The sequence below is a fragment of the Thalassophryne amazonica genome, chromosome 3 (genome assembly GCF_902500255.1).
Source record: "Thalassophryne amazonica chromosome 3, fThaAma1.1, whole genome shotgun sequence".
NCBI lineage: Eukaryota > Metazoa > Chordata > Actinopteri > Batrachoidiformes > Batrachoididae > Thalassophryne > Thalassophryne amazonica.
The window spans coordinates 84,192,615-84,213,547 of record NC_047105.1 but is presented as its reverse complement, the minus strand read 5'-3'; the positions used below and the strand labels follow the sequence as shown (position 1 = coordinate 84,213,547).

The 20,933-nt window shown below is 40.1% G+C and overlaps 1 protein-coding gene across 1 annotated transcript in view; it reads left to right on the top strand.

Moving 5' to 3' along the window:
• LOC117507190 (calmodulin-binding transcription activator 1-like) overlaps window positions 1-20,933 on the top strand; it is a gene marked incomplete at its 5' end in the record, with an annotated part of 313,536 nt that overhangs the window by 177,573 nt on the left and 115,030 nt on the right. The window contains one exon of the mRNA XM_034167003.1: window positions 14,369-14,440. Within this exon, the coding sequence (XP_034022894.1) occupies window positions 14,369-14,440 (72 nt within the window). The remainder of the gene's footprint in view (window positions 1-14,368; window positions 14,441-20,933) is intronic.

Sequence of the window (20,933 nt, the reverse complement as noted above, 5' to 3'; positions counted from 1 at the left end):
TGGTATTCTGAAGTACGTGTCAGTATCACAGGTCTTGTCTGGATAAGACATACATGTCTGACAGTCCTCTGGATATTACTCTTAGTAACACTATGTCAGAGAGTCTGATTGAATACATTTTGTGATTCTTGTGTCATGGAAAAGTTGGTTATATTTTGACATTTTGAGGAATATTTGCATGATTCAAAATATGGTGTTTTATTGCTTCCTGGTTGACATGTACATTTTGACATATCAAAGATCCTGGCATCAGTGGTGGGCACAGCTAACCTAAAGCTAAAAACGTTAGCTTCGACGATCATTAATCCAATAACTGAAAAGTTATCTTTTATGTTGTTAAACCGATAAACTGCTAAAAATTTATCTTTATTACAGATAACCGATAACTATTAGTATTGATTTGGACGCGGCCACATCACATTACACTGTCGGCTTCTGATAAACCAGTTTCACTTTAGGCGGCACAGGTGCTGCTGGGTAAATTCTGGGATCACAAACACAAAAAGAATGCATGATAAATGAATGAATAAAAAAATAAAATCCCAAACACTGTCATCATCTTTCAAAAGCAAGAAGTGACAGTTTATCTCAGGATTATATACACCGTCATTTACGTTAAAGCTGCTGCTGTTTTCACACGCTTTAAACCCTGCAAGCTTAAACAATTGAAATACGTCCATTAATGCATTGATTGGCAGAGTAAAAGACACGTAGTAAATATAAATTCTTACCTGTTAATTTCAGTGGGATTCATTAAATTCTGAAGAAAATATTCCACATAAAGCATCCTGATTATCCAAAACGGTGTGTAAACAGTGAAGAAAAGTCCCTCACAGCTGCGCCGTGAGATCTCCTCTCTCCCACCAAGTCTTGGCGATTAAATTATCCCGTGCCAAAAAGAAATAAAATAAAATAATGTTAAAATTAGTCAGTTTTGTTTGTGTCGAGCAGAGGGTAACAGTGTAATGTCCAAAGTGAACCTGAACTACCAGCCCAGTCTCACATTTTTTTTTTCGTGCGAGACCAGGTTGGAACTACACTACCCACAATGCTCCGGCCAATCTGCCGGCCAATCATATCTTGCACTTAATGATGACATCATCAGCAAGCGACAGTCCGCCATAAACCACTGATCTACACATGAGAGGCATTAAAATGTTTGATTTTGACTGTTAAACTTTGCTCACTTTACCGGCAAAAAATAAAATGTTAGCGGACCTAAAGTTATCAGAACTAAATTGATCGGAAGATAATTGGCCCGATGATGGTTTTAAAACTTATCTGAAAAGCTAATCCGCTAACAAAAACATTAGCTTCGATAATTATCGGTTATCGGATTAGCTGAACAGTGCCCACCACTGCCTGACACATAGTGGATTTGGACATTACATAGCAGCACTTCTTGTAGTGCCATTTTGGTGATTGCTCTTCCTCACAGGTTTTGTTGCTGCAGGGATTTCAGATGCATGCACTACTTTGAGGTGTTATTTCTAGTAATACAAAATGCCAGTGCTGTCAACACATTGTTGAGGATTGGATCACAAAGCTTGGGCTTGGTGTGATGCAAAAATCACTATTATAGGCCATATCCTTATGCTAGAATGTCTCACATCTTGAATTTACTTGAAAAACATCCGGAGGCTGACTCATTTTCCCCAAGTAAACTTTTAAATAAAGTCCAAATCCATTCAAGTGTATTCAGTTAATGTGGTGTTTTACTTCATAATTAACTTGAGGAAAGTGAGGCAATTTTCCAAGTAAACTCAATTTCCATCCATCCAGTTTTTCACTCACTCACTCACCTTCAACTGCTTACTCCAATTAAGGGTCTCGGAGGGGCTGGAACCTATCCCAGCAGTCATAGGGCATGAGGTGGGGTACACCCTGGATAGAAAGCCAGTCTGTCGCAGGGCCACATACATACACAGCCAAACACATTCACACCCACACGCACACTTTAAAGTTTCCAGTCCACCTAACCTGCATGTCTTTGGTTGTGGGAGGAAGCGGGAGCACCCAGCGGGAACCCACACAAACACGGGCAGAACATGCACAGTCCACAGAGAAAGGCCACATGTGGGAATCGATCCCGTGATCTTACTGCTGTGAGGCAACAGTGCTAACCTCTAAACCACCGTGCTGCCCCATCCAGTTTCTAAACCGATTTATTCCATGTCATACATCACATACAAAATGAGGAACCTTGGGGTGATATTTGATCCCACGCTGTCTTTTGACCTACATATTAGAGATATTACAAGGACTGCTTCTTCTACTTTCGAAACATAGCGAAGATTCGTCCCATCCTGTCTATGGCTGATGCAGAGACTCTGATCCATGTATTTGTCTCTTCAAGACTGGACTTCTGCAATATTCTATTCTGTGGCTTACCGCAGTCCAGCATTAGAGGTCTCCTGTCCAGGGTGTACCCCACCCTGGGTGTCTCCAATTGGTTCAAAATGCTGAGGCCAGACTTTTGAAATGAAGCAAGTTCAATCGCATTAGACCGATTTTGGCATCTCTGGTTTTTCCTTACCACTGTCACCTGTGTGCTTGCTCTAGGGATTGGTAAGGTTACACCTTACTCGTGACATGCCTTTGTTGTGATTTGGCACTGTGTAAAATACAACCCTAATTCCAGTGAAGTTGGGACATTGTTTAAAATGTAAATAAAAACAGAATACAATGATTTGCAAATCCTCTTCAACCTTTATTCAATTGAATACACCACAAAGACAAGATATTTAATGTTCAAACTGATAAACTTTGTTGTTTTTGTGCAAATATTTGCTCATTTTGAAATGGATGCCTGCAACACATTTCAAAAAGCTGGGACAGTGGTATGTTTACCACTGTGTCACATCACCTTTCCTTCTAACAACACTCAATAAGTGTTTGGGAACTGAGGACACCAATTGTTGAAGCTTTGTAGGTGGAATTCTTTCCCATTCTTGCTTGATATATGACTTCAGTTGTTCAACATCCATTGTCTCCGTTGTCGTATTTTGCACTTCATAATGCGCCACACATTTTCAATGGGCGACAGGTCTGGACTACAGGCAGGCCAATCTAGTACCTGCACTCTTTTACTATGAAGCCACACTGTTGTAACACGTGCAGAATGTGGCTTGGCATTGTCTTATTGAAAAAGATGTTGCTTGGATGGCAGCATGTGTTGCTCCAAAACCTGGGTGTACCTTTCAGCATTGATGGTGCCATCACAGATGTGTAAATTGCCCATGCCATGGGTACTAACACACCCCCATACCGTCACAGATGCTGGCTTTTAAACTTTGCGCTGGTAACAATCTGGATGGTCTTATATCAGTTTTGTCCGGAGGACATGACGTCCATGATTTCCAAAAACAATTTGAAATGTGGACTCATCAGACCACAGCACACGTTTCCACTTTGCGTCTGTCCATTTCAAATTAGCTTGGGCCCAGAGAAGGCGGTGGTGTTTCTGGATGTTGATGATGTATGGCTTTTCGCTTTGCATGGAAGAGTTTTAACTTGCACTGTAGTGACGAACTGTTTTAACTGACAATGGTTTTCTGAAGTGTTCCCGAGTCCATGTAATAAGATCCTTTGCACAATGATGTCAGTTTTTAATGCAGTGCCGCCTGAGGGAACGAAGGTCACGGGCATTCAATGTTGGTTTTCGGCCTTGCCGCTTCCATGTAGAAAGTTCTCCAGATTCTCTGATTCTTCTGATTATACTGTGGACTGTAGATGATGGAATCCCTGAATTCCTTGCAACTGAACGTTGAGAAACATTGTTCTTAAACTGTTGGACTATTTTTTCACACAGTTGTTCACGAAGTGTTGATCCTTGCCCCATCTTTGCTTGTGAACGGCTGAGCCTTTTGGAGATGCAATCATGACACTCACCTGTTTCCAGTTAACCTGTTTACCTGTGGAATGTTTCCAAACAGGTGTTCTTTGAGCATTCACCAGTCTTTTGTTGCCACTGTCCCAGCTTCTTTGAAAAGTGTTGCAGGCATCCATTTCAAAATGAGCAAAAACAAAAAAGTCTATCAATTTGAACATTAAATATCTTGTCTTTGTGGTGTATTCACTTGAACAAAGGTTGGAGAGGATTTGCATATCATTGTATTCTGTTTTGATTTACATTTCACACAATGTCCCAACTTCATTGGAACTGCGGTTGTAAATTGAAATTGATTGTCCAGTTTAGTGGCCACAGGGTGAGAGGTGGGATACACCCTGGACAAGCTGAGAGTCTGTCACAGCACCAACACATCTAGACAAACAAACACATTCGCACTCTCACTCACACCTACAGTTAATTTCGAGTCACCAGTCCACCGAACCTGCTTGTCTTTGGTTTTACTCTGCCAGAATAATTACAATTATCATATACCTATAAATGATATGCCAATATGATGGGATAAAACACTAAAGAATAAATAGCAATACACCCTTTTCGCGGACTGGCAATATTTTTCATACCACCCAAGTAATCAGTCAATCCGGACAGCGGAGCGGCGCCACGACGAAGAGGCGTGGTCAGAGGAACTGTGAAATACTGGTGAGTCACTATTAATAATTTCTTACGTGTCCAACCTCGTAGGTTGATCTTTAAAATTAAATTCGTTAGTTCTAAAAGCCATCATAATTATTTATAGGAAAATGTTCTATTTCTTTCTACTAAGGTTTGAACTTTGAGTGTTTACACAGGAGAGAAAAGTTAGAAAATGTTAATGTCTGTTTGAGAAAAGTGTATAAAGTGTGTAGTGAGGGGTTTTACAGCCTTAAAACATCTATAATAATTGTAAAAAATAACGCTGACTACTACTACTTTTTAGAACGTAACTCCCCACCAGTGGTCCCTCGCTATATCGCAGCTCACCTTTCGCGGCCTTGCAGTTTCACACATTTTTTTAGTGCAATTTTGCATGCTTCTTCTTTTTTGTTTTTTTGTTTTTTTTAACAGCGCATTGTGTTCTGCGTCTTTATCAGGCAGGCCGGTCGCAGCACCGGTCGGATAAAATGCAATTGCTCTCACTGCTTCCGATGTGCTTACTGAGTCTGCGGGCTCGGTAAGTGCCGCAGCGGACCACTCACACCGCCCCCCTGTCTGCTGTGCCGAGCTGCATCCAACTCCAGCAACAGGTCCAGGGGCTACGCTCGCTGTTTTGATGCGCATCGCCCGCTGCATGGTCTCGGTAACCGCAGCTGCAGAGCTCCGTGGCCATGACTTGGATTCTTTGTGGGTCCCCCATCCGTACCCCCGGAGGCAGTGAGCAAAGGGAGAGCACGCCCATTGTGTTCTGCGTGCATTTATCATTTATAGGTATATGATAAAATCGTTATAAAATCGTTATAAAACCGTTATAAAATCGTTATAAAATCGGCCTCAGGGTGTATGGTTTTCTGAAGGGTGTAAAAAGCCATATTGATAACTGATAATACCACGTGGCCCATATTTCAAAATCTTGTAAATTCTTTCAACTATTAGCTGTATTTCTGTGTGGTATGATAACTGCATGTGCTGCTGACCACAAAGCACTACAACGGGTTGTGAAATCTGCCCAAAGGACCACTGGCTCCCAACTCACCTTCACCCATGACATTTATCATAAACACTGTCTGAACAAAACCAGATCCATTGTTAAGGATGCCACTTACCCTAACCATAGTCTCTTTACCTTCTTATCATCTGGCAGGCGATATAGCTACCTGTGCACCCGCACAAGCAGGCTTCCCAGAGGCTGTTACACTGCTGAACAGAACTCCACCTCCCGTCTAGCACATGCAGTTTATCTCACACTGTTTACCACACTTTCATTGTACTGTCACAGTATATGTACCTCTGCATAGCATTTGTTTCTGCTTTACATCCTGAACCAGTTTACACAAATCATGTGATATATATATATATATATATATATATATATATATATATATCACATGATTTGTGTAAACTGGTTCAGGATGTAAAGCAGAAACAAATGCTATGCAGAGGTACATATACTGTGACAGTACAATGAAAGTGTGGTAAATATATATATATATATATATATATATATATATATACAGAGAGAGAGAGAGAGAGAGAGAGAGAGATGATATGCACACTCTTAAGGCTATGAAATTGAGCTATTAGTAAAAAAGTAGACAAGGGGGTGTTCACAATAATAGTAGTGTGGCATTCAGTCAGTGAGTTTGTCAATTTTGGGGAACAAACAGGTGTGAATCAGGTGTCCCCTATTTAAGGATGAAGCCAGCACCTGTTGAACATGATTTTCTCTTTGAAAGCCTGAGGAAAATGGGACGTAGTTTGATTAAAAAGTTGATTGGAGAGGGGAAAACGTATATGCAGGTGCAAAAAATTCTAGGCTGTTCATCTGCAATGATCTCCAATGCTTTAAAATGGAAAAACAAAAACAAAAAAAAAAAACAGAGACACGTGGAAGAAAACAGAAAACAACCATCAAAATGGATAGAAGAATAACCAGAATGGCAAAGGCTCACCCACTGATCAGCTCCAGGATGATCAAAGACAGTCTGGAGTTACCTGTAAGTGCTGTGACAGTTAGAAGACGCCTGTGTGAAGCTAATTTATTTGCAAGAATCCCCCACAAAGTCCCTCTGTTAAATAAAAGACGTGAAGAAAAGGTTACAATTTGCCAAAGAACACATCAACTGGCCTAAAGGGAAATGGAGGAATATTTTGTGTACTGATGAGAGTAAAATTGTTCTTTTTGGGTCCAAGGGCTGCAGACAGTTTGTGAGACGACCCCCAAACTCTGAATTCAAGCCACAGTTCACAGTGAAGACAGTGAAGCATGGTGGTGCAAGCATCATGATATGGGCATATTTCTCCTACTATGGTGTTGGGCCTATATATCGCATACCAGGTATCATGGATCAATTTGGATATATTAAAATACTTGAAGAGGTCATGTCGCCTTATGCTGAAGAGGACATGCCCTTGAAATGGGTGTTTCAACAAGACAATGACCCCAAGCACACTAGTAAGCGAGCAAAATCTTGGTTCCAAACCAACAAAATTAATGCCTCGTAGATGTGAAGAAATCATGAAAAACTGTGGTTATACAACTAAATACTAGTTTAGTGATTCACAGGATTGTTAAAAAAGCAGTTTGAACATAATAGTTTTGAGTTTGTAGCGTCAACAACAGATGCTGCTACTATTGTGAACACCCCCTTTTCTACTTTTTTTTTACTAATAGCCCAATTTCATAGCCTTAGGAGTGTGCATATCATGAATGCTTGGTCTTGTTGGATTTGTGAGAATCTACTGAATCTACTGGTACCTTGTTTCCCATGTAACAATAAGAAATATACTCAAAACCTGGATTAATCTTTTTCGTCATATAGCACTACTATTATTCTGAACACTACTGTATCACAGTTTATTATAACTCAAAAAACAGAGGACAGAATTTTGTGGAGAGATGGTTTGTGGGTGAGGGAAGACATTTTTTAGTCAGGCCTGGATGTGAGTCTAAGTCTTCACTATTGCTGCATTTCTAGATCACACTGGTGAAAAAAAAGAATTTCCATGGACTTTGAGAACTGATTTGGGGTCATTTTGGGGTGCTGAATCCGAATCTGAACTCAGAGTTCCTCTATCACATCACATTTCTTTGAAATCTGCATGTTCCATATTGATGGATTACGCAAAACTTGCTCATTCACTCACAGGGTTGATGCCACTAATCACGCACAAAAGCAGCTTCAAAAACATAGTTTTTAAACCAGGTTCGTGAAATGCGAACAAGAGCCGTCATATCATTTATGGCATCAAAGTGGCGTGTGAGACTGCAGCTTTAGCTTTAATGCTTGATACGAGAAATATGTTTTCATATCTCAAAAATGTGATGTGACTGGCAAAAACTAACACCAGATTCAGATTCAGCGCCTCCAAATTACCCCAAATCCTTTGAAAAACTCCATGCAAGAAAAATAGTGTTGACCAGTGTTATATATACCAAGTGGTGTCAAAGTGGTCCAGAACGAGTTGAAAGAGGTATGCACAGATGGTTTCACTGATGAGCTCCTCCCTTCAACTCAAAGTGGTGTTAATCAGTGAAAAACACCCCCAAAAGACAATCAAACTTGTAGAGCCGTTTCTATACACACCTGCAACCAACATCATCTTTCTAAAAACACACTATTTTGAATTGTGCACATGTGGATTTGCCTTACAGCCCACCCGTGACACGCCCATATTCAAACACAGATGGTCACTAGGAAACAAGCATACACGTGAAGTCCGAAACATATACTGAGAGGAGGAGAAGGGAATTAAACATTTCTGAAACAGAATCCAGGGTGTTTGTGTGCTCACAGCAGTGGCATGACAAAAACAATATTCAGTATAGGTGCCAACTTCTAGCTCACAAGTAGTTTTGAATGCAACCATTCGCAGCAACCATTCACTTGTGATGCTGCATGTTTCTTAATTTTGATATCATAATCAGTTATGGACATTTCTTTAACAAACTTTAACAAGCTCACCACAAGAACCAGAATGAAATTGTTCAAATTACTGAATAACTACACAATTATTTAGCATTACAGTTGTCACAGAATCCTTTGCACTTCTGTGACATAGTCCCACTGATGTCTTAATTGATAAAATCTCTCCAAATAAAACATGAGCAGCAAATTTAACATCGGCCCATTTTGATGTAATATTGCAAGATGGAAATGATTTGTTTTATGCCAATATAGCAGACATGACCTTGTTCAAATGATGCCAAAATCCACTGATGTCCACAACTAATATAGTTACATTTCAGATACTGTGGTATGCTGCTTACATATTAATTGTATGATATGTGATTTTACTTACTGTATACGTGGTCTGTTAGAAAACTATCCAACCTTTTTATTTTTTGCAAAAATCATATGGATTTGAATCACGTGTGATTGCATCAGCCAAGCTTGAACCTTCGTGCGCATGCGTGAGTTTTTTCATGCCTGTCGGTTGCGTCATTCGCCTGTGAGCAGGCTTTGTGTGAGCAGCGGTCCACCCCTCTCGTCGGATTTTTATTGCGAATAAATGTCTGAACGATTTGGAGCTTTGCTGCATCAAATTTTTCCAGAAACTGTGAAAAAACTCACGCATGCGCACGTAGGTTCAGGCTTGGCTGATGCAATCACACATGATTCAAATCCATATGGTTTTTGCAAAAAATAAAAAGGTCAGATACTTTGCTAACAGACCTCGTATGTTTAACAAACAGACAGTCCCTCTGGAATAATTATGACTGTCACAGCTAACAACACCAAATTTTTACATTTATGTGACGTGTGTTATTAAGTGCAACTACCATGTTGCCTGTGGGGATCCATGATTGGGTAGTGTTTATAAAATAGGTAGCTGACATTTTTCAAGGGTGGTAATAAATTATGCAAAGTTTCTATAATGAGCTGGAATAGCGTGTGAGTCTAGAATATTTTTAGAAGCTTTGACCTCAACAGTTTTTACAAGAAGAACACAACCCTTTTATTTCCTGTTAATTATGTAATGTTTTAATGTTAATTTACTGTGTTGATGTATTTATAAACTGTTTAGGTTCTTGTTATCCTATACACACTATTATATACAATTATAGACTTTTGATGAGGTGTCAGGATGGGGTTCACCACAGGTGTACCTGAGGTGAACCCCATCCTGACCAGGTCGGCATAATCACGGGTGCACCGAAATCAAAAGTTTATAACTACTTTATAATATGGTAAACAAGAAAATTGGGAGTTTGTCAAACATACTAAAACTGAAAAATCAATCTCAAGTTTCAACTCTTTATTATTACTGTCATACTGCACCAACTGACATCCCATCGATTGACTGGAGATGCCTGTTAAGTCTGTGAGTAAGAGTCACCAGGCTTGTTTTCTTATAAAGTTTGCCATTCGCCTGTCTAGCTTCCGCATTTAATCGACCGAGTACTCCATCAAGCATCCGTCTGTCATAAGTTTCAAAGTTGGGCGCATGTCCCTTTTCAGTGATGTACTTGTGAAACAGGTTGGCTGCTGACTGTGTATTTCTGCGGGTGTTCTTCGCAGTCGCTAACAGATCCAAACCTGTCTTCTGCCATCTTGTCAACAATCTGACAGCCAAAGTAGGCATTGTATCGCGTTATCTGATTGGTCGTTATCGATAGAAGGCGTTGCTCGATTAGCTAGTGCTACGCTGCACGCGAGGTGTACTTGTTTTACACGCACGGTCTACTGAGCTCCACCAGCGGTCAACTCGGCATGTGGTACAGCTCAGAAAGTGACGAATGGGCCAATGAGAAGTTGGCAAAATCCCATTCCATATAATAATAATAATTATTATTATCATCATCATCATCATCATCAGTATTATTATTATTTTATTATTAGTTCTATTTTGACATTTGAATTTTAACTGGGCCACAATGGACATAAGTGTTTTTTATTTTCTTGTGTCATCCATGTATTTTTAACATACGAGGTCTACTAGAAAAGTATCCTACCTTTTTATTTTTTTCAAAAACTATATGGATTTGAATCACGTGCGATTACATCAGCCAACCTTGAACCCTCGTGCGCATGCGTGAGTTTTTTCACGCCTGTCAGTGACGTCATTCACCTGTGAGCACGCCTTGTGGAAGGAGTGGTCCAGCCCCCTCGTCGGATTTTCATTGTCTGACTTCTTCCTGAGAGACTGGCACTGTGCTTGATCAAAATTTTTTCAAAAACTCTGAGGCACATCCGAGTGGACACCATTCGAGAAATTCAGCTGGTTTTCGGTGAAAATTTTAACGGCTGATGAGAGATTTTGGATTGTTTCTATCGCTGTAAGGACTTCCCATGGAGCGGGACGTCGCACAGCGCTCTGAGGCGATGTCGTCATCCTGTTTCAAGCTGAAAACCTCCAAATTTAAGCCTCTGTTGACCCAGGACGTCGTGAGAGAACAGAGAACTTTCAGAAGAGGTCGGAATCAGCAGTTTATCTGGACATTCCACTGTTAAAGGAGATTTTTTTAATGAAATTATATTATGTACTTACATTGAATTTACTAATTAAAATCATGCATGCTTTTAATATATAGATGATTTACCACCCCCTGCTGGAATGGCGTGTGAGTCCAAAATGTAATTATTAACGTCCATTGTTCAGTGTTGTAAGCTAATGTCCATAGTTTCTCCAAAAATATTTGTCCTATCAAAATTCCATTTCCATTTTCATTCTTGAGCCAAATTACATAAGCATACCACACGGCAAATGTCAGCTCTCCCCAGTTTCTCTGTGATCGAAGTTGTACAAACAGACACACCCACACACACACACACACACGCCACTTCTCTTTTAACATATTGTGGCAAACTGCAAGGATGAATGAAAACCAAGCCATAGTTTTTAGTCATTTTCAATTTAATTTATTTTATTTCTATAGTGCTAAATTACAACAAAGCTGCCTCAAGACGCTTCACACAAGTAATTCTAACCTTACCAACCCATCTTTTTTGCATTCTGCTCCAAGCAGGTGCTTTTATTTTTACACACCCATAAACAGAGATGGTGGTGGAAGACATCAAACGCACTACACTTCTCACTCATGGTAATGGCAAAATGACATAACTAAACTGACTAAACCAATTGAACTAAAAAACACAATAAATATGTAACACTTACAACACTGTTAAATTAACATGAACCACAATAACAACATTTAAATCCCCAAAACCCCAAACTTCCATGGTGCATTGCAGCACAACGTCTATTGTTCACTGTTGTTAGCTAATATTTCTAATTTCTCCAAAAATATTAGTCCTATGATCTTTCCGTTTTCACAGTGTTCATCCTTGACCCAAAATACATAAGCATACCAAACAGCAAATGTCAGCTCGCCTCAGTTTTTGCGTGATCAAAGCTACACACACGCACACACACAGAGGCCATTTGGCTATTATAATATAGATTCATTGTACGAGTTATGAGTCATTTGCACACAACATAATTTTATGTATAATGCTGCCACTCACAATTTAACCCTCTCCAAAAAAAAAAAAATGTTCATGTGCATGGGTCACAGCTTGCTTACACATTTTGAACAATTCACTATCTAGTTTGTTTTTATAACTCACAACATATGTGTTAAAATTCTGGTGTGCATCATTTTTGTGTGCACAATAGGCATTTGAATCTCATCACAACGATTTGATACACACCTCAGTACACTACCAGCGATATGAAACATATAGCGATACATGACGATACTGACGATATTGACAATATGATGCAATACAATTCACTCCTGTTCCCGATTCGATGTGATTTGATATGTATTTGATGGTGATTCAGTTCCTCACAATGCGATACGATGCGATTTGGTGAGATACGATTAGGGATGGGTATTGATAAGATTTTATCTATCGATGCCATTATAGATTCCGCTTATCAATCTGATTCTTTATCAGTTCCCTTACCAATACCTCCTGTGAATTTTCTGTGTACTAATAATAGGTTTTACAGGTTTTCTATGTCAACAACATTTTATTGAGTCTTAAAGTAAATTTCTTCGTTGTTGCAAGTTTTTTTTTTGTTTTGTTTTTTGTTTTTTGGACTGTGTGTGCTGAATAAATTTATTCATTCATTCAAGTAAATAAATATGAAATTGGTCACTGGATCCTTGATTTCTGGACATAAATAAAAATCAATAAAATCTGTACATGGTCACTGGATCCTTTATGTACATGGTGAATGCTTGATCTCTGGACATAAATAGAAATAAACAAAATCTGTAGTTACTGTCAAAACCATTTCCTTTCAGATATTAATGGCACAAATATAACTCCATAGACTCTGAGCTGAGCTCTTCAGCTGCTCCACATCAGGATGAAATTCTGCCTCATTTTCGGGAAAAAAAAGCTCGGTTTTAGTTGATTGTAGTTCTATTGTTTGTATTATAACATTTGGAAAGTGGTGTCATTTAATTTAAAACGGCGATTCGCTCTGAAGTTATTAATTCTGACTGAAATATGCGCGGCTCTTTAGAGCTGCACACTCAGTCCCACAAAACAGAGGATATTATTATTTCCTTTACCTTTTGGACAATTCTAGTTTACGCACAGGCTGGTGCTCACGCCAGTGTACTTGCTGCTTCTGAACACGAACCAGAGAACCAGCGAACAGCGGGTCAAAGCACTGCTTCGTTGCTTCAAGCTTCAAGCAGACCCGCTGCAGTCTGCAATCAAAGTAGAGAAATGATCATTTCCTCGATAAACACCCCCAATTTCAATTTATTTTCATTTATATTGCGCCAAATCACAACAAAGTTGCCTCAAGGCACTTCACACAAGTAAGGTCTAGCCTTACCAACCCTCAAAAACAATGCCCGTTCAGATGTCCTGAACAGTCCGTGGTGCATTCAGTGTGCCTCAGAAAAAAATCAGTGCAAGCAAGCAGCGAGCGATGCAACACAATTCAACCCGTCACTTGAATTGATGCACACTGAATGAATTGATGCACTCGCATCGTGTACGTTTGTATCTAGATACTGATTTGTATCAATTAATCTCCACATGCCTAGTGCACAACTGTTATAAATTTGGCCCCTGGTCTGTGGTTACACTGAAAACCTGTACCTTTTCTGTTTCTTCTGCAACCACTTTGACACCACTAGTATTATCCTAACTTTAAGGCCCATCCCTGTTTTTTAGAATTTATTACTCCCAGAATGCTTTCTAACAAATGCACCTTCTAGTGCATGCTGTGATACATGAACCCATATATTTAGATTTTATTTATTTGCACTTTATTTCTACAAGGAAACTAATATTTGTTTTTTGAGTGGATAATAAAACAGATCCTGAGAATTATGGTGTTCAGCACAGAAAAAGTAAGCAGGCTGAGTTGATAGCATACTGCAAATTTTGGAGGATCTTTTTTCCTCATCCTGTCCACCTTGACACTCCACTTGCACTGTATTCTTCCCTCGCTTTTCTTCCCGTCTTCCTTCTGCACTGATTTCTCCCCCTGTGTCTGTAAGCTGATAGCATCATGGCTGTTTTTGAATTCTGAGTTGGTTGTCTGGTCTTGCTGAGGCAGTAAATTTCATATTCTCTTGCGCTGTAATTGTCAACATCAGATTTATGGCATTTTAGAGAAGGCGTTAGGAAAAGAAGCGCATACTGCAGTTTGCAGCTTAGTTTTAGCAAAACAATCAATACAACCTAAATAGGTATAATCTCAGTTCTCCTCTCCTGTTTTCTCCTTTACTGTCCTCTCCTCCTCACTCCACTTTCATCTGTTCTCATTCACTTTTTGTCTTGCTATCCCCTCTTTCTTTTCTCATTTACTCCTACATTTTCCTCTCCTTTCCTCTCCTATCTCTAGTGTCTGTATGGCTGCTACGTCCACTCCTCCATCATCCCCACCTTCCATCGTAGATGCTATTGGCTGCTGCAGGTAAGCCCGCCCCGTGTTCCCCACCTGTCCTCTTCTCACATACCTACAAACCTTCAGCTTCAGACACACCAGAAGGTTAAAGTAACACTAGAAGTATAATTGATATAATCAAACTTCAGTACTTCAGAAACTTCTGTACTTTTTACAGATAATAATGTTGGTCTAAGAGAAATCTGTGTGATTACTTTTAAATTTAGGGACTACGGGGGGTGGGGGGTGGGGCATCATCTCTGGGCTGCAGTGTCGATGACATCACAGGCATGGTACAGAGAGCTGTCTGCTTCATGACCAAGGCTGAAATGCCTGCACTTACACACTGATTTTGAGACAGGCAGAAAAACTGGGAAGGAACAAAAACAAAAAAATTTTTGAAATATTTACCATCAGTTTCTCTGTTAAACGAGGAGCAGTTCTCAGACACTAACAAACAGCTTTAAATCTGACAACTCTCCTGCAGGACCTGGATTCAAGCTGTGGAACAAACAGTTTTTAGCCAAATGTTTGTCAGCCAATATATTAAACCTGCACAGCTTGTTCTGACATCCACGTGAATTATAGACGAAAGTTTCACATGGTTACGTTCGATATTTCAGTCAGTTTATTTTCAGTCTTTCTCCCTCTTACGGCCTTTTTCTATGAATGCATAAACACAGGCGTTGACAAAACAGATCGGAAAACTGCTCAACGTCATCAACTATTTGCAAACTCGGGAGCAGGTGCAGTTCATTTATCTGAATTGTAAGTACCATGGCGGAAGCAAGTCAGAGGAAATGATCAGATCATAGCATGGCAAGAAATATTTCAGTTCATGTTACAAAAAATGTTGTTTTCACTACTAACAAACTTCCACATCCTGTGCGCACACACACACACACACACACACACACATACATACATACATACATACAAAGTGCGTAAGATTATTAAACCTGTATAGACCAATTAGCAGTGACATTTAGTCACATGACATTCTATTAAATGGACTGCATTTATATAGCGCTTTTCCATCTGCATCAGACGCTCAAAGCCTTAGTGATTTTCCAGTCAGACGGGGATTTGAACCCAGGATCTTCTGGTCTCAAGCCCAACACCTTAACCACTAGACCATCACCTCCCCTAGTTATATTATATTAACTTTATAATTCCAATGAAGTTGGGACGTTGTGTAATATGTAAATAAAAACAGAATACAATGATTTTCAAATCCTCTTCAATCTATATTAAATTGAATCCACTACAAAGACAAGATATTTAATATTCAAAATGATAAACTTTATTGTTTTTGTGCAAATATTTGCTCATTTTGAAATGAATACCTGCAACACATTTCAAAAAAGCTGGGACAGTGGTATATTTACCACTGTGTTACATCACCTTTCCTTCCAACAACGCTCAATAAGCATTTGGGAACTGAGGACACTAATTGTTGAAGCTTTGTAGGTGGAATTCTTTCCCATTCTTGCTTGATGTATGACTTCAGTTGTTCAACAGTCTGGGGTCTCCATTGTCGTATTTTGCGCTTCATAATGCGCCACACATTTTCAATGGGCGACAGGTCTGGACTGCAGGCAAGCCAGTCTAGTACCTGCACTGTTTTACTATGAAGCCACGTTGTTGTAACATGTGCAAAATGTGGCTTGTCATTGTCTTGTTGAAATAAGCAGGGACGTCCCTGAAAAAGACGTTGCTTGGATGGCAGCATGTGTTGCTCCAAAACCTGGATGTACCTTTCAGCATTGATGTGCCATCACAGATGTGTAAGTTGCCCATGCCATGGGCACTAACACACCCCCATACCCCCATACCCCCCTTTTGAACTTTGCGCTGGTAACAGTCTGGATGGTCTTTTTCCTCTTTTGTCTGGAGGACACAATGTCCATGATTTACAAAAACAATTTATCAGACCACAGCACACTTTTCAACTTTGCGTCTGTCCGTTTCAAATGAACTCGAGCCCAGAGAAGGCGGCGGCGTTTGAGAAACATTGTTCTTAAACTGTTGGACTGTTTTTTTCATGCAGTTGTTCACAAAGTGGTGATCCTCGCCCCATCTTTGCTTGTGAATGGCTGAGCCTTTTGGGAATGCTCCTTTTATACAAGGGCTGTCCATAAAGTATAGGTCCTGTTTATTTTTTTCAAAAACTAGATGGATTTCATTCATATGTTTTTACGTCAGACATGCTTGAACCCTCGTGCGCATATTCGGATATTCCACTGTTAAAGGAGATTTTTTTAATGAAAGACGTGCGGGCGGATTGCAGCGTCGGCTCGCAGCCGCTGCGATGCTCCGCCACAGGAAAAACACCTCCGTTGGAAGCCTTAAGGACAAGTTGGAACATGTCCAGCTGTTAAACAATTTCTCATATACTCACTCCACTGAAAGCCATCAAAAGCCGCCTGGATTTTACAAATGGTTATCAACACGGAGGTGTTTTTCCTGTGCCGCTGCACCGCACCGGCTGCGTCCCGACGCGCGGACCCGTCCGCACGTCTTTCATTAAAAAAATCTCCTTTAACAGTGGAATATCCGGATAAAATGCTGAAACCGACTTCTTCTGAAACTTCTCTGTTCTCTCACGACGTCCTGGATCAATAGAGCCTGAAATGTGGAGGTTTTCAGCTTGAAACAGGCTGACGACGGCGCCTGGGAGTGCTGCATGACGTCTCGCTCCGTGGGAAGTCCTTAAAGTGACAGTATCACCTCAAAATCTGTCATCAGCCGTTAAAATTTTCACCGAAAACCAGCTTAATTTTTCGAACCGTGTCCACTTCGATATGTCTCACAGGTTTAGAAAAAATTTTGATCAAACAAAGCGCCAGTCTCTCAGCAACTTCTCAGACAAAGGAATTCCGACGAGGGGCTGGACGACTCCTCCCACAAGGAGTGCTCACAGGCGAATGACGTCACCGACAGGCGTGGGAAAAAATCACGCATGCGCACGAGGGTTCAAGCATGTCTGACGTAAAAACATATGAATGAAATCCATATAGTTTTTGACAACAATAAAAAGGACCTATACTTTATGGACAGCCCTCGTACCCAATCATGACAGTCACAATTAGTGTCCTCAGTTCCCAAATGCTTATTGAGTGTGTTACAAGGAAAGGTGATGTAACTGTCATGCCAGGCCCAGTTCCAGGCTTCAGTCCTTATTTTCCCTTTTTATTTGGTTCTGCTCCTTCTGCCCCAGCCTTGTTTTATTAATTGTTACTTTCATCGTGTGTTTATTCTATGTTCTGTTTTTGCTTTGTTACCTTCTTTCTTTGTGCTCTTTGACCTTGGCCATGTTTCAGTTCTGTTCTTGTTTGTTCTATCAGTCTGTGCTTTCATGGTTTATCATTTAGTTACTGTTTGCCTATTTTTGCTGTTCTCATTTCTGTAATATGTACTGTAGTACTGTGATGTCAGGTTTTGTTATCACTTAGTTTCTGTTTTTCTTATAGTTTTGTGTGTCTGTTCCACTTAGTTTTGTCATAGTGTGTTATTTCCCATTATTCTGTTTATCATGTTCTGGTTTGCTTTTCAGTCCTGTTCAAGTTTAGATTCGTGTTCATGTTTTCTTTGTATGATCTTTAGTTGTCATGTCTGTAATCTCTTCACTGCTCACTTGCACCTGCCTGTCATTCTCTCTTTGTCTGCACTTCTCTCAGGTCTCTAAGTTGTCATGTCCAGTTTCATTGTTATCACAGCCTCTTTCTGATCACTGCACTCTCATGTCCCGCACCAGCACTTTGTCATCACTGTTGGCCACGCCCCATTCATCTGTCATTTACTTGCCCATTTGTCATTTTTTTTTAAATGTGTTGCAGGCATCCTTTTCAAAATTAGCAGATATTTGCACAAAAACAATAAAGTTTATCAGTTGAACATTAAATATCTTGTCTTTGTGGTGTATTCAATTGAATATAGGTTGAAGAGGATTTGAAAATCGTATTCTGTTTTTATTTACATCTTACACAACATCCCAACTAAACTGGAATTGTGGGTGTAAATACTTCTACAAGATCCTTATTTCATACCACCAAGGAGCTTATGTTTTCAGAAGATTATGTGCTGTTTTGTTGTTTAACCATCAGCAGGATTAAACAAAAGATACTGAACCAATTTACCTGAAAGCTGGTGGAGGGGTTGGGCAGAGCAGATCCGGATAAATGAGTGGATCCACAGTTTTTCTTCTTCTTCTTCTTCTTTCTTTATTGTAAGTACGTTTAGTGAATTTTCATCAGGTTAAAAAGAAATTAATACGTAGTCCATCATGAACAAACTACATACACATTATGGCTAATTTCAACTAAATATTTGATTACATTTTTTTATTTGGTTCAGATCCCTATAAAGATCCAGATTTAATGACTTCAAATTTACATTTTTAAGATCAACTGAGATTCCTAGCATTTTCTTCTCTCTCAGATTTCTCTTCATCAAACCTATGGATAAAAATATGTACTTTAAGTCTTGGAAGAGGTATGTGGTTTCGGAGCACTTCTAGTTTTCTCTGAGTACAGCACCACTTCTGTTTTCCTTGACCACAGTGTTTTTCAATTTACTTAGAGTGCTTAGTGTAAGTTCAGGCCACTTCATGTATAGTTTACTACTGAAGTGATGGTGAAAATTTCATGGAGCTTTTTTTAAAGTAATAATCAGGAATATCTCTGGGAATAAATCAGCAAGGGCCTCTTGTTAATCTTTTTTCTGACTTAGAAACAATGTGTAAAAGTTTTCATTTTCAGTCACAATCATCATTTAAAAACAAAACTAACCTGACAAATTTCTGTTACATGAGTAGTACAACTGAAGTTCTCTTAGATCAACTTTACTTCCTATTTTCTTTCAGCTTAATTTTGGGAGAGTATAGCAATCTGATATTTAATTCATGTGTACTTTATATATTTAGAACTTAGAGAATTTTTTCAATTTAAGGTCCTTTTCCTTCACATTTTGCCAATTTGCACTTATGAACATGATTCAGCTGTATTCTATTTGTGCTGAAGCTGTACTCACTAAACTGGGGTTGTTACACAATGCCGCACAACAGGTTCAAGCACAAACCAGCAACAACATCCGCCTCTACTAAATCAATTAATGAGGGTGGATTTTGACTTGAAAATATATTGAGAAAAACTTCCAACACAAGAGTAAAAATATACCATTACAGAATATTGGACAAGGTGTGATACATATTGACTTTGGATTGTGATTTCTTAAGGCCCCTTTACACACACAAGTACAACTCAGGGCGACTCACAGCGGAACAGCTCATATTAGTGAACCATGAAAACATTGAGCCGACCAGCTGGCGTGCACGATGCTGCTGCGTTTCTGCACACTGGAACACAGTGCGAGCAGCTGCACGATGTGGTTACACATTGCACAGCTGCTGTGAAGAAAAAATAAACAAAAAATAAAAAAAATACATGCTGCGACAGTGTTGTGCCTGCGGGAACACAGTGTGAGCAGCTGCACAATGTGGTTACACATCATGCACCTGCTGTGAAAATAACTAAAATAAAAATACATGCCACCCACTGGATTCGAACCTGCACTTTCCAAAAGCTCTGATTGCCAGTGACAAACTTTACTGCTGAGCTACCATCGCTGTCATTGGAAAGGTTTGGATTAATGCCTGATATCAAAAAGGACATGGACTATTTAAAAACAAATAAAACTACACACCATCTAAAAACACTGCATTTTATTGAATCCCTCTTATCAAGCGGACAATACACGTATGAACCATCTGTTCCTCTGCAGATGACCCATGGTCACAGATGTACAGTCATGACATGACATGAATGAGAAGCAGGGTGCTCTTATCATGTCCACATCTACTGGTTCGATGTGTCCAGCCAGCCCCGCATGCGTGTCCTGCCCGACATGCATGTCTCGTGGAAGGCAGGCCGCAGGACAGACATTGCGTCATGTGGAACAGCGCTCATGTGGGTGACGTGATATTCAGATCGCCCGCTGCGTGCTATGATCTGACAGTCCGGATCACCTGAGGTAGCCTGTCAATGTGTGTGCCATGTGTGCACTCGCCGCAGCCCATTGCAACAGCAATATATGTATTTATGTATGTCCACGTGATGACAGCAAGCAGACACATGTGCGTCACAGTGGGCAGTTGTTAGTTCATGTCCAAACAATGATACGTGTTCCCCAGCCATGACATCCAGGGCTACAGATCTCTGCGGCCGCTCCTGTGGGTGGCTACACCCCTGTCAGTTCAGCACACACACCAACGTGTTACTGTGTCTGTTTGCAAAGCCACACTCGTGGGGCACTTAGACAAATTTCACATCCAGCTTGACAATGATCATCTGCTGACTGTTGTCATATTAACAGTGCGAATTTTTCTAAGTGCCAAGCGAGTGGTGTTGGATGTTCATGTGTGTCAGCTGGAATTTGCCCGACACCTGCCGCGAGAGGGTTCAGTGGGCTCTCACAGGGCACACTCTGCCCCACGACTGTGAAGTTGCACATGTGACGTGCCAGA